General features: G+C 38.8%; 1 protein-coding gene across 12 annotated transcripts in view; it reads right to left on the bottom strand.

Moving 5' to 3' along the window:
- Positions 1 to 15,001, bottom strand: part of LOC129243448 (F-actin-uncapping protein LRRC16A) — a 140,085-nt gene that overhangs the window by 60,938 nt on the left and 64,146 nt on the right. For all 12 annotated transcript variants that reach the window (XR_008582316.1, XR_008582314.1, XR_008582313.1 and 9 more), the window contains one exon: positions 13,334 to 13,431. Coding sequence is in view for 8 of the 12 variants with exons in the window: in XM_054880484.1 (XP_054736459.1) it covers positions 13,334 to 13,431 (98 nt within the window). In the remaining 4 variants the exon portion in view is untranslated. The remainder of the gene's footprint in view (positions 1 to 13,333; positions 13,432 to 15,001) is intronic.

Here is a 15,001-nt window from a genome sequence, read left to right as displayed (position 1 = left end):
TCTTATTAAATGTCGTGTTTTTTTTTGTTTGAGTAGCCAAATTTTCAGCAAAACATTAGCCAAAAGTATTTCCTCATGCATTTATTTCACCATTCAAAAAAGGGTACGGTTTTAAAGTGCCAACTTGTGAGAACTACTGATTGCCTATCTGATTTCCGCATTCACTCGCTTATGGGAATTGCTGCTGTGTAGTTTAAGACTTTTGTTATTTCGACTGCAGCTTTTCAATCACTGGTTGGAATCGTTACTGTTAGGCTAGCATACCGGCTGTGAAGTATAATACAACAATATTCGGCGACTATGTCCTCCATTTATAATCCGCAAGGGCATCTCCCCCAAGGAGGTGACGACGTCCCCGCGGAACCTAGTCAAGATGTCCCTCGTTTCAGCGACTTTGAAGTTAGAAGACAAAATCCAGCACATGTCTGTTCTCATATTCGGCGGTGTGTTGGTCACTGTCTGTTCACCATGTTAGGTGCGACTGTAGGTATGTAAAAAGCATGACCGGTATGCAACGGGGCGCACTGGGAGTCCCTGGATAGGTCGTTATGGCTTTCCACCTGCGCCCTCAAAGGGATGATGTGAGTTCGCTCTGCTGATGTTTTAGTTCCGGTGTATATCAGCCGCCTTGGACCCTGGTCAGAAAGTGTGAATTTGGCGAAAGAGTAGTAACTTTCGTTGCTCCGGGCGATCGTCGGTCCGTCCGTGTTTTCCGGGATCGGTAAAGTGTAGGTAGGAGCATCGCCTCCAAGGGTATACCCGTTCTTGATTATTTCGGCCCGCCCCCCTGCACACGATGCGCTGGTTAAATAAAAAAGTATGGAAAAAAGACAAAAAGAAGATAAACAGCAGAAGGCCATTAATGATGGAGATCTAGAGCAGACACCTTTCGCAAGGAAACCACGATTGCTTTGTTGTTTGAGAGTGCTTAGGAAGATGAAAGCTGTTATATTGAAGAATAGGAATACATCCACGGAAATTAAGACCGGAGTCTCAGAGCTCGATGAACTATTCAACGTCATGAAAAACTGCAGAAGACAAAAGAAATCGGAGGTGACACGCCCGCAACAGCTCGAAAAACAGGTGTTGTTCAGGAGAGTACTCCCTTAACCGCAAAACGAAATGCACCAAGTCCTGCCGCAGACGACTCTTCGAAGAAACTGAGAGTTCGAGAGCCTAAGAAATGGCAACTAGTAAGCAGGCAAAAATCTAGGCCCAATACCGTGCCAAAAGGAAGTGATGGAGCGCAGAACGATAGAGCAAGGAAGGCTAAGGCAAGAATCAAAAGAAGAATGAGCGAATACCAAAATCAAAATCGGAGGCTGTGTTGGTAAAGCCGTCACAATTATGCTGAAATCCCCAAAAACATCCGAAAAAAAAACATGCCAGACGAAACCACAACGGTGAAAGGCATAAGAAGAACCAAAACTAGCGCTCTTTTACTTGAATTAGAAAAAGGGAAAACAGTAAACCCTGATTTTTGCAAACAATTAGAGGAAACCGTAAAAGCGGTCGGTTCAATTGCAACCCTCAGACCAACTTCAACTGTAGAGAGCAGAGACTCGGATGCCGTTAGAAGAAGGAAGTTGATGACGTTATGAGAAAAATGCTAGCCGGCACTAACGAATATATCGATATTAGGATCACAAAACCTAATCAACGACAAATACGGGTTTATGTTACTCTCGCTATTGAAAGCGCAGAAAAGCTGTTCAAGCAAAAAAATATCAAAATCGGAAGAGTTAGTGCAAGGATGAGAGCTAGCACATCTCTGAAGCGGTGCTACCGCTGCTTCGGTGTCGGACACTTTCAATCAAACTGCAAAGGACCAGACAGAAGCGGAAAAGGTATAATCATCCGATGTGGAGAAGCCGGGTACAAAATGAAAGAGTGGGACAAAGCATATGCCAGGCTCGGGCAAATGCCCGATGGCAAAAGAACATGACAAATTATGATTATACTTCAAGCAAACATACACACGAGTAAAAATGTAGATCTGCTAATGGAGCAGATGGTCTTAGAAAAAGGAGTTCAAGCAGTATTGATACCCTCAATCTGAGAAAGCTTGGATCGAAGACGAATCGGGAACTGCTGCCATCTGGCTGCCTAGGGGCACAAATTTCGCAATAACCGCGAAAGGATCAGGCGAAAAGAGTTAAGAAACTTCGGAGAAAGGTATACTTCAACAGATGGAAAACTTGTTCCTGATCGTGTTGTGCGGCCGCTGTAATCTTTCAGAAAAAGATGCGAGATAAAATAACGCACGAGGAACAGCAATTAATACACAAGCAGTACTGAGGCCAAGGCTCCTATAACTTACGCGAAGCATATGTTACTAGCTTAATTGTAATTCAAGGAACGAATACTATGAAAAGGGCTACACATGAAAGAAAAGGGCTACAAATGAAGAACGTCTTCAGATTTACATTATTTGAGACAGAACAAATCATAAGTTGCAAAGGCAAAACTTGCAGCATGGAAAACACTCGGGCAACTTTCTATGGCAAAAGAAAAGGAAATTTAGAGTTCATAAAAATCTTCCCGTCATATGAGTCGCACTATACTCATCGTGATACTTCTACCCGTTATCTACCGAGTTATTTGTCTTTAGCTGAAAAAAAGGAAAACAAATCTTCTTCACATATAAGTTTTGACTATTTATTTATTTTTTAATTTTAATTAATTTTATACAAAAATATAGTTCGTACTACTATAAAAACCATATAATGCAACTAACTAATAATTCACTAACCAAATTTTATGAATTTGCTATTTCTTCGTACTCTTACTACTTAATTTTTAGTTTATATAGTTTTCTGAAGTCTAAGATAGTTTCCCGATATATTTTTTTTCTTTAGAAATCAAAGCCTATTTCTGATAAAAATGTTATTTACGTGAATAAAATCCAAGCATTTTATTATATAATAGTATCTGATATCTTTGAATAAATTAAATTAAACAGTTCACTTAAAATTTATTTTTTCTAAATATTTATAAAAAAAGGGTAAGTAAAAATTTTAATTCTGTGGAAAAAAGTTTTTGAATTGGGGTGAAACTTACCCAGTGTGTCGCTTACGTCAAAAAAAATAAAATAAAATAAAATTGGTGTATTTACCAAAGGTTAAAAAAGAACTGAGAGCTGTATATTTTATTTAACCAGCTTAGCTAAAAGAGTTAACTACCATATTTACTTACTCGTTTCAATTTACACAAAATCGATCATATCTCCAAATACGATTTTTAGACTTGAGATGTTATGATAAAACGACACAGATATGTATGTATATTATTAAGGGGAAATGTTGCGGTCATAAACAGCGCTTTTTGTACCGAATCGTCACGGGAGATGAGAAATGGTGCCTATATATCAATATGAAGTAAAGAAAAGAGTAGGTGGCTCCAAAGCCGTGAGTTAAGCCGGATCTTCATCCAAAGAAGATTATGATATGTCTTTGGCGGGACTCCGAGGGCATGGTGCTATGGTACTACACTGCCCAGCCACACATCGTGAATAAGGCTATTCGACTGAAAATACCTGATTGACATGGTCAAACCATACTCCTTCAAGACAACGCCAGGGCCCATCAAAGCCGCACTCCAAGAGCTCGAATGGGACCTTGCACCGACCGATTACTATCTTCCCCGCCCCTTGTCAAACTGAATGAAGGACATTACCTTCGATAACAAAGATATCCTTAAAAACTGGCTCAAAAACATCTTTGACACCAGACCTGACGATTTTTGGCGGAACAGCACCAACAAATTGGTCGAGAGGTGAGAGGAGATTGTAAAGAGCAACAGCGAATATATAATTGATTAACTTATTCATATAATCATTGTTTTTTTGTTTAAATAAAAACGCTACGAACTTATCCCCCAACGCAATATATAAAAGAAATAATTTTTTACCAGATCCTCTGATTTCACCCTATTATAAAGCCGCTGCATGCATACTATATACGCTAGTTTGTTTTGTTCCTTTTCGGTAAAGATTTCGAAGCTCATGTATATACATACATGCATACAAATCATCAGCCCATAAACCATTTTAAATTTTAATTTTATATTTTAGGATAAAAATTGATAGCATAAAAAATAATTGGCGCGTGTACTTCTGTGAGGTGTTTGACCGAGCTCCGCTTCTTATTTGCGAGGACGTCTTAATGTTATACCACAAATGGAGGGGCCTAGATTTAAGCCAACTCCGAACGATTAATTGTTTTTTTATGATGAAATTTTTCATAGCAGAAATACACCTGGAGGCTTGCCACTGACTGCTAAGGGGCAACCGCTCTTAGAAAAAACGTTTTCTATTATTTGATGTTCATGCAAGGAGATTCGAACCTAGGCAACCTACGGCTACGGCGGTCGCATTATATGTATATTGATAGCATATACAAATACAATAATTAAAACTGAATTGGCTTGTCGGCTAATTCTATTGACAACGTTGAAATTAAGTGCACAAATCAATTAAATAATTTTTTGATTGAGTTATTAAGCAACAAATTTGTAATAATTGACAAGAGTAACAAGACCGGAAACCGTTATTTGAAAAAAAAAAATAAAATAAAATTCATTTTTGGTTTCACCGACCTCAAATTAGTTTAAAAAACGCCTTGGTGTAAACTAGTGTAATCAGAAGAGCTGTCAGTTAAAGAAAGTCCGCGCGTTATGAAAGCTAGTGAATCAAAAATTCAAGCGCTTATACGATTACGCGCACGAAGTCAGACATTTTTCACTTTTAACGAGAGAAAAAATATTCCTAGTAACTTTGAACACAATTCGAACACAGCTGACCAGAACCAATGGGATTGCAGATGAGTCACTCAAAGCCGAATGATATTGTTTCGCTAGCAGCCACTCGCAACACACTGAATGTGTCAATGGCAGCCGAAGCAACAGTAGGTATGCTGGCTAAATAATGAAAACAATAATAAAAGTTAAACAATACAGTAGAGAAGAAGAGTAGCAAACCAAATAGCCGTTAACTCACCAAGTAATTGAACCAGCCTTTCACGTGAGTACTCGTATAGGATAAGCCAACGGAATATTTTTCGTAAAATAACGCACGCATATATGCACATATGTAGAAAGAATGTTACAAAGATTCAATCTAAACAAGATATTTTACCACCAAAAGTTGAATATTTTTTCCATGTAAAACGTTGTTATGTATTACGAGTACTGTATATGACCACACGAACAATACTCGTACGAGTACACTGCCCATGACAGTGATAAAAGAAAATCAAGCGAACTTTTCCGCAACGCAAAAACAATATATTTTAATTTACCTAAAATTCGTAAGCCAAGCTTTTTTATTGTTATGTAATACAATTGTCTTTGTCTGTTGATGGCGCATTCCAATGCAATCACTGCACAATTGTTGTCCACATTCAACCAATAACTGGAAGAGTTGGCTACCAAACTGGCAACAAAATTACAGCAAACTCGCATTTTCGAAACATTAATCTGTCTATATGTATCGTGCACATACGAGTAGGTAAATGCTTGTAAAATTAACTAGGCGTTGAGTGCATGTGGAATGCAACGGTTTTAATGAATACCGTCTGCTACGCTCATTTCACCAATGACTGAAGGCGGTCCCCGTCGTCGTTTGGTTTTTGTTATTTATATTGTTGTTGGCCTCAAGTGGTCTGCAAGCCTGGTATATACAAGTATACCTATTAGTTCGTTGGCACAAGTTTTGAATTCCAACATGACAGCTGCTGCATATTTTAGTAGCATCGTCGTCAGCCGAACGGACGCCGGTCAAACTTCAATTGCTATGTACGAGTATTAAAGAAAATCATTAATTTCGTTCGATGCTATCATGAAGAAGTTAATAAAAAAATGGGAAACTACATTAAAAAATTAGACAAAGTTTGTTTTTCGTTTTTCGCGTATTTGTTTTGTTTTAGTTATATAAAATATTAATCAAATAATCGCGCACTAATATTAAGTTAATAGACTACAATTCGTCATATCTCAAAAAAAAGAGTTTAATTTCTCAAAAGCAGAGTAATTTCACCGGCAATCAATTGAGAGAATAAATATAATCTTATGATTAGATTATTTATATGTATAAATAATATTAAATTTTTATTTTTTAAATTAAATTTACCTATACTGTTTATAAATGGGTCAAAACTTAACGGATGGATTACTGAACAATTTTTTTGGTTTATTTCTTAGAAATCTGGACTCAACATAAACTGACCAGCTAGGTGGCTCTGGAGCCGATATGTTTAAAAAAATATGATTTATTGCCCGAGTGGGATCGTATTAAGAATATTTTGTAGATATTTGTTATTTGCGAATACATTTTTTTGCAAAAATTGCCTATATGAAGGTGATCACTACATAGGCGTGCTTTCTAAACAGTAGTATGGCCAATATGTATATAAGCACAAGGGCTGACAATTTATTTATTTTAAGGGGTCTCGCGTTTCTATTATCTTGTATTCAAAATCTTGATTCTTCAATCTTCAATCTTGATTCTCTAGTCAAATATCTCGATTTCTGTTTGGAAAATTATAGCCATAATTTGGAAAACAGTCACTAAAATTTTAGCGATTCATTATATACAATGTTATGTTGTGTTTTTGCTAAACTACTATTTGGATGGTTCTTCGCAGATTAGTTGCAAAATTGACAATCTTGACAACCGACTGTTTTGAAAGGTTTTTCTTTATAGAAATTGGTTTGGTGGAATATTTTAGTTGTTGTTATTGTTGTGGTAGCAGCAATACTAAACCTTATCGGTCGTAGTTGTGTCAAGGTTACGCGCGTCTCTCGGAGTACCTTGAGCTCTTCATCTCCTGTGGGTGGTGGTTGGACTCCGATTACGGCATTCGGGGGTCGGGACCATAAGAATGGTCTCCCAATGAATGTCGTTTATTGTCTGTCTAAACACTGACCGGTCCAGTAGATATCTGTTCGGTTTGTCCTGGATCTCGTCGTCGTAATTGAAAGGAAGGCGGCTCTGGCTCAAGCAGGTGTATGCCAGGGTAAAACCTACGTTTGCTAAAACGGCTGCTTCAGCTGGGAAATTGGGACGAATGCCTCGGATCTTTCCAGCAGGAATAAAGCGAGCCGCAGCAACTGTGAGCACCTTGCAGAATGCGCTTTCGCCTACGCACACATCGGTGGGGATTGTAAGAAGCCGCGAAGCCGGCCCAATTAGCTTTGTTGAAGTTAATATATGACCGGTGATTCGCGGAAACAAAGTCGGCAGATCTCTCAATCGAGACGGTAATGGGCAAGTGGTCTGTTGCAAGCGATATTAAAGGTCGCCAGCTTGTGTTTGATTTATCAGACCAGCGCTAGAAATTGTTATGTTAAGGCACCTTTCTGGTCTAGAGACGTGAAAATTAAAGGCGTTGAATATTGAAGCAAACCCATCGGTATCAATTGAAAATCGTTTTTCTTCATTAGATCAATTCATTATTTACAAAAAAAAAATTGTTCAACGACAATAATAAAAAAAAATTGCTTCCCCTGACGTAACACATGCCACTGGCGTAATTGATTAGGCTGCTCAGGAACGTCTGAAAAATCAAATTCGGTCGATTATTCATCAGGACATATGTCGCTATGGTGGGTAGGTGGATTTACAAAAAAAAAAAAAAATGTCTAGATATTTTATCTGTTTATTTTTATCATGTTCTCCCACTTAAAAAAAAAATAGAAAAATTGATTATAAAATTATAATTCTGCTATCCGCGAGAGCCACAAGTCTACTTAATAACATATTAAAATTTCAAATCAATCAATTGAGTAGTTTTTGAGGAATGACCATCGCCAACTCAGAACAAAAGTTTCGAGGAAAACACGGTTATCGCTCTTATACCTAGGCGTCGTACTCCAAACCGGTCTCGTTTTAAAGGACTGTAACGTCTACACTACAACTAATTTCAAAATAAAAATTTGCAAGTATAATTTTGAAAGTATAAACTATCATAACATGAAAAAAAACCGATTTTATCGAAATTCTAGACCAGAAAGGTGCCTTAAGCGAGCTGCTGCAATTGCTCACTACCCTGGTGGGGTCGTCGTCATTCACAGTGCTGAATGTCAAATCGTCTATCTGCTCTGCCAAACTGTGTCTTCTACGATCGTTTGGTAAGATTGAATGCCAAAGACCGTGATGCCCTTTAAAGTCACCTATAACCGATCACCTATGATGAGCGCACCAATATCAGGTTGATATCCTGCTGGACAGGAGGTGACAGGGGTATATATATATTATAAATTTCGAGCTCGGCATCACCTGACCGAACAGCTATACTTTGACATTTTACGGTGCTGTCCCTGTGGCCGATGCCTTCGTCGACCAGACGATTTCGCTTGTGTGGTGGACTATGGACGCTAGGCCACATCCACTGTCTCGCTCGCGATCTTGTCTGTGCACGTTATAGCCACCTCTGGTTATCAGGGAGGAATTTGCGTGCAGTTTGGTTTCTTAGACCGCAGCTATTGGGATTCCTTGTCAGCTCGTAAAGTCGATTATCTAATTTATCTTGCTCGTGAGTCCGTTACAGTTAAATTGAAAAAGCTTGAAGCTGCTCGGGATGACTGTTGTATCGCGGGGTGTGTGGGGCGCGTGTGGTTGTCTGCCTTGGACCTGCTGTGTGTTCCGCTGTTGTTGTTGTTGTTGTAGACGGTCACGCCACAGGGGGCGGTTGCGGGGGGCAACATAGTCACGTGTCCTGTCACGGGTGGAGTGCAGGCCAGAGCATCTCCGAAAGTGGCACCAGCCATTGAGGGACTGCATTTGACTGATGTCACGTCCCGAGTTTCTCTTGTCTGACACACGGAACAGACTGTGCGGAGGAACAAGAGCTACTGGTTTGTCCCGGTTGGTAGTGCCGGCACATTAGAAGATGTGACAGCCGTTGAGGCAGGAGACGCCTGGTGGCGGGAGCAACGTGTGATCACATACAGTGTGTCACTCCCTGTATGACTTACGGCCTGAACAGGTCTTTAGGTAGCTCCACCTGTTACCCTTGTTACACCTAACCGAGATGGGGTTCGGGTGGGGCCGTTTATGGCAGACGCAGCAATAGAATACTTCTGATCCAGGGTTGGATTTAATAGGACTATGAATAAGTTCGTGCGGTTTTTTTTCGAAATTTGAAACTTTATTGACGTAAAATGGTCACAAATTTAATATTCAAAGTATCGTCCATCGCTTGCTACTACTTTTTCCCATCTTTCTGGCAATTCACGGATTCCCTTTGTGAAAAATTCGGTCGGTTTTGCCGCAATCCACGAATCGATCCATTTTTTGACTTCATCGTAATTACGGAAGTGCTGGTCAGCCAGGCCATGTTGCATCGATCGGAAGAGATAGTAATCGGATGGCGCAAGGTCTGGACTATACGGCGGGTGGGGTAGGACATCCCATTTGAGCGTTTCTAAGTATGTTTTGACCACTTGTGCAACATGTGGCCGAGCATTGTCATGTTGCAAAATAACTTTGTCGTGTCTATCGGCGTATTGCGGCCGTTTTTCTCGCAGTGCTCGGCTCAAACGCATCAATTGTCGTCGGTAGACATCCCCCGTAATCGTTTCATTCGGTTTCAGTAGCTCATAATACACAACACCCAGCTGGTCCCACCAGATACACAGCATAACCTTCAGGCCATGAATATTCTGCGCCGACGTCGATGTTGAAGCATGGCCAGGGTATCCATACGTTGCCCGACGTTTTGGATTGTCGTAATGGACCCACTTTTCATCGCCAGTCACAATTCGATGCAAAAAACCCTTTCTTTTGTGCCGTTGAAGCAGTTGTTCGCATGCCATAAAACGGCGTTCAACGTCTCTTGGCTTCAATTCATACGGCACCCAATGGCCTACCTTTCGGATCATTCCCATGGCTTTTAAACGTTTGGAAATGGTTGATTGATCAACTCCCAAAGTTTTTGCAACCTCTTCTTGCGTTTGAGCCGGATCTTGATCGAGCAATTCCTCCAATTCGGTATCCATGAACTTTGGCGGCGCACCCTCGCGTTCTTCGTCTTCCAAGCCAAAATCACCACTTTTAAAGCGTGCAAACCACTTCTGGCACGTTCGCTCAGCTAGAGCATGCTCACCATAAACTTCCACCAAGATACGATGACTTTCGGCTGCTTTTTTCTTCATATTAAAGAATTCCCCGCAAAAACACATTATTTGGCACGAAATTCGACATTTTCAAGTGTGGTAAAAATATTGTTGTTTACGCTTCAAATAAAAAACTTATACTGACGTTTGTGCCTTACGACAGTAGCTCTCCAATGAATGTTTGGAAATGTGGATCGATGGAATAATAATCAAGTTACGCCATCTGTTGTAAAACCGCACGAACTTATTCATAGTCCTATTAATATCACCCCTGAAGAGAAATATTTGGAGCAAAATTGCGGCATAGGATTGCTCCTGTGACGATAGAACAGGAATGAGATACGATGCACGGACAGGGCTAGTTTACTAGGGCGGCCGCCCTTGGTCGCGAGAAACTCGAGCTATTCCAGTAACGTATAACCGACTGCCATGAGAATGGGAATATTTAAGTATTTTTGGTTGGTTTCATTATTATTACCGATATGAAGGAGGCAGCCGTAGCGGAATGGGTTGGTGCGTGATTACCATTCGGAATTCGGAGCTTCTAATCTCCGTGAAGCACCAAAATGAAGAAAACATTTTTTCTAATAGCGGTCGCCCCTCGGCAGGCAATGGCAAGCCTCCGAGTGTATTTCTGCCATGAAAAGGCTCCTCATAAAAAATATGACTATGTTTGTGGATATTTTCAGTTATTATCGTTTATCAGAGTTTGTACTAAAAAATTAATGGTATCAATTTAGTCGCCTGTCTCGGTAAAAAACATAAAAACACTAGTTCCCGGCTGTTAAACTGTTGGCCACATTTCTATGAAAATTCAGCTGGAAATGAGCTCCCTGTTAACCGATTGCAATATCGAGAAAATATATAATATTAGCAACGTTGTTTTGGATATTAACGATATGTGGTTTCCACAAGACGGCGCAACATACATATATGTATATATGTATCATCGACATGCTCGCATCCAACGAAACAATCATGTCATAGCAACGAAATTCAAATGAGGAATACTTTTACGACATTTTGCAGAAACTGAACTATTTGCAGTGGGGCCATCTAAAAGATAGAGTTTATATAATGTAAATAAACGAGAGACGATTGAGGTTTCGGAAGACAGGATATTAATATATGTCTTTAAATACAATTAAAAAAAATATATATTTATGTTCCAATACCGTTCGTTTCTAGTATGAACAACAATTCATGAGTTACACAGATCACTGGTATGGTATATATACATAGTACAGTGCAACCTCATTACATTGAGATAGGCTAACGACTACCGTTGCTGCACTCATTCTGTCACTGTATTCGGTAATGCGACTCAGATCACTGTTAGCCGCAATTACACGAATGTCTAGGCTCCCCCACAACTCAACCATGGCACAATTCATACCATCACCATTGTACTTTGTATTTTAAAGCATACAGATGTATGCAAGCATTTACAATTTTTTACGTATGAGTGTCCATGCAAAATGACAACTGACATATTAAATAACTAAACATGTGCCAACAAGTTTCCAAGTCATCTTAATGACAATTTATTTGTGGGTTGGCTGCAAAAAGTTGCATAAATATGTATATGAAAACATACCCAAATACAATATAGATGTATAACTAGTTTATAAGAAGGGTAATTTGGGTTTATCTTGGAGTGATATGATTTTCACTCGAAAAAACGGCATTATGGTATATATAATATATAATAATAAAAACTAATACGCTATAACGTCAGTGGCCATAGATCACTATACCTATAGATTATGTTCGTGTTAGTGTAATTTTTTTGTTGTTTCGCTGGCAAAATGTTAAAAGTAATACAATGAGCCAGCTCATATCGCATAGCTTTTAAGCTTCCGTTAGGGGCCGGTGATCTAGCTGATACGAGCGACTGTTTTTGACGCAATAATATATCAATCCTTAATCCTTCTTCGTTAAAATTCGTTCTAAAAATGCAATAGACATAAATACTGGATAAATTTCTTTTAACAGCTACGTGATATTTTTAAGATTGTGATTTATATAAGGTCGGTCGGTCGTTTGCGTTGGAGTCGGCGGGCTCACATGAGTTCTTGTGTAGGAAGTACATTTACTTCGTTGTTGCAGTGTGTTTCTATCATTCCCTGGTACTTTCTGCTGACCTTTGTTATTTCTTCTTGGATTGTGGTAATGACCAGTTCTCTGTGTAAGTCGGGATTTGAGATATATCGGGGCGCACCAGTTATTATTTTTAGTATTTTCGATTGCTGTTCCCCATAGTTGTATTCCCTAAGTCCAGATAGGCTTTATAATTGTTTTGTAGATTAAAACTTTATTGTACACGGACAAAGTTGAGTTTTTGTTTCTTTATTTAATACTAATGTTGTTTACAAATAATGTACTGATATATTTTTATTATTACTTTTAAGCATAACTTTATCTTTATTTATATCAATTTGATACAGCTAGTCTTGTTGCAAAAGGGAAAAGAATCGGAATAGATAATCGAGTGGATTTGTGCGTGAGTACCATTAAGTTAGTGGCAAGTTCATGTACTCCATATACATATCGCACCCTAAATACAAAAGGGTCACAACTCAAAATTTTCCACACTCGAGCTTGACTTGTTTACAGTAGCACAGAAAACAAACTATGTGACATATCACGCTGAAATTTGCCATGTAAGCTTATAACAGTCCTACCAAAAAACAAAAAATGTATTTTTTCCATATGTCATCCGCGGACCGTTTTATTGATAACGTCTCGTTCATATTTGAGCAGAAGGAACATTTTGAGTTGTGATCCTTTTGTATTTAGGGTGCGATATGTGTCGAAACATGCTATGGCACACAATTAGCACTTCCTAAGTAAGTAATTTTTCTTAGTCTCACTCAGAGTAGTAAACCTTCCAAAAAAACGATCAGAATCATAGTATCCGTTTGCACTCACTACAATTTCTTATAGGGTAGTAAGCATATTTTTATAGTTATACATATGCTTATTACATATGTGGGCATTTAACTGTAAGACAACTGAAAGGAATATGACACCTACAGTGAAATACTAGCGCCTGGAAGTGACACCGGCACATAAACAAGGCGGACAAGGTCGCGCGTTAGCGGTTACCACTTTATTTGTAAATTACATGAATCAGCATAAAATTACAGTAGTAGCAATTTATCGAAGAATTCTGAGTAGTATGCATGCATGTATGTATTTCCATTGAGGTCATACTTACCAAGACGCGATTTTCGGTTTTGTCACCTTTCGTCTCCAATTTAACCATATACTTGACCAGAATTTTTGTGTGACGGCCCAGTATGGATTTAACGCCCTCTGGAAATGAGTAGAAAATGTAAAATACATTAATTAGCTAATAATACATTTTTTATAATTTCTTAATGAAATAATTAAGGGTGACTACTAGAGTTTCAAAGTACAAACGTTTCAAGAAAATATAATTATAAAAGGTTGTAAGCTAATCAGAAGTTTAAAAACTTTATTGGGAAATGCAAGCAAGTATATGCACTTCTCGGAAGTGGATTCTGACGCAGTTTCAGCTGTTTTTGTTTTTGTGCTTTTATTATTAACCTCATGCTAGTTCCAAATTCAAGTGCTCAACAATTACGGATGCGCACACTTAGGCGACAAAAATAAGTTGTTGTTATGATTTTCAAACATAAGATAATAGTATAAAACAAATACACATAAACAGTTCATATTGTATGCAGTCATATGGAGCAATGGAGAAATCTCAGTTGACCACCACTTAAGCGAAATATTTATAAATTAATAGCATCCGTCGTTTTTGAATTGCTCACATTTTCTCTGAGCTTTCTATACAGTTCTCGTACATACGCACAACAACGTCCATACACTTTATAAATATACATATGTATATGTATATTATTTGATGCATACGTTCCAAATAAGAACCACAAGCGGTGTGCGTCTTACATATGGAGGGGACTACAATTTTGCAACCTTCGAGCGTATGGATCCAGGAGCAATCGCTACTATTCAAAAACATATGCATTTTTATATCATCTGATGCTTCATGCCCACTGTGGGCAGCAAACTCATAGCTAACCGAATGATAGTCAAGCATAAACTTACTCGACTACGGTAAACAATAAATATGAAAAAAGCCAAAATATGGCGCTAAGCACAAAGCCCGATAACACACCAATAATGGCTGGCTGTAAATAACCCGAAATTTTAGGAATTACACATTCGACAGATGGTTCCCCATCTTCTGGCACACAAGGTAGGCTTTCCGCAGCATTGAGGCAAAAATTTTAAGTTGGATTTCAGCCGAAAACCACATCTCCGGCAAGTACATGGATGTCGTTATCGGCCGATGGGCTCGACAATCAACTTCAGTCTCAGGTACCTAGCTCACTCAATGGTTTTGAGTTAAATCGCTTATCAACCCTTAAAAAATCGCCAGACAAATAGGTAAATCAGCGAAAGAAACATCTATGTACATCTCCTGAAAGAAAAGTTTACGGACAACTTGAGAATGATGTCATTGTTGCCACTTGCTTTATAAGTGGCATTCTCTGTTCAGACAAGAAAGAGAGTGTATTGAAGAAGATCAGACATTTTTGAAAAATCAAAAAACAAAAAAAACTTTTCTAGAAGATGCACGTTTGAAAGAAAATAAATCGGAGAAATATTTCGAGTATCATCTACGAGAATTTTCAGTATCATCTTCGCATGCGTTCAACATAGCAAGAAGTGTGCCAAAGATGTTCACACCACCTCAGAAGCAGCATTGTGTCGTGCGCCCTCGCGGGTTTTGAGTCTGATTAGCGAGAACATGAATGAATTTATAAAACGGATTGTTATTGGAGACGAAACTCGGTTTCATCACTATGAACTTGAGTCGTCACAAGCTGGAAAA

The sequence above is a fragment of the Anastrepha obliqua genome, chromosome 4 (assembly GCF_027943255.1).
Source record: "Anastrepha obliqua isolate idAnaObli1 chromosome 4, idAnaObli1_1.0, whole genome shotgun sequence".
NCBI classification, from domain to species: Eukaryota; Metazoa; Arthropoda; class Insecta; order Diptera; family Tephritidae; genus Anastrepha; species Anastrepha obliqua.
This window is presented reverse-complemented; position numbering and strand designations above follow the sequence as displayed.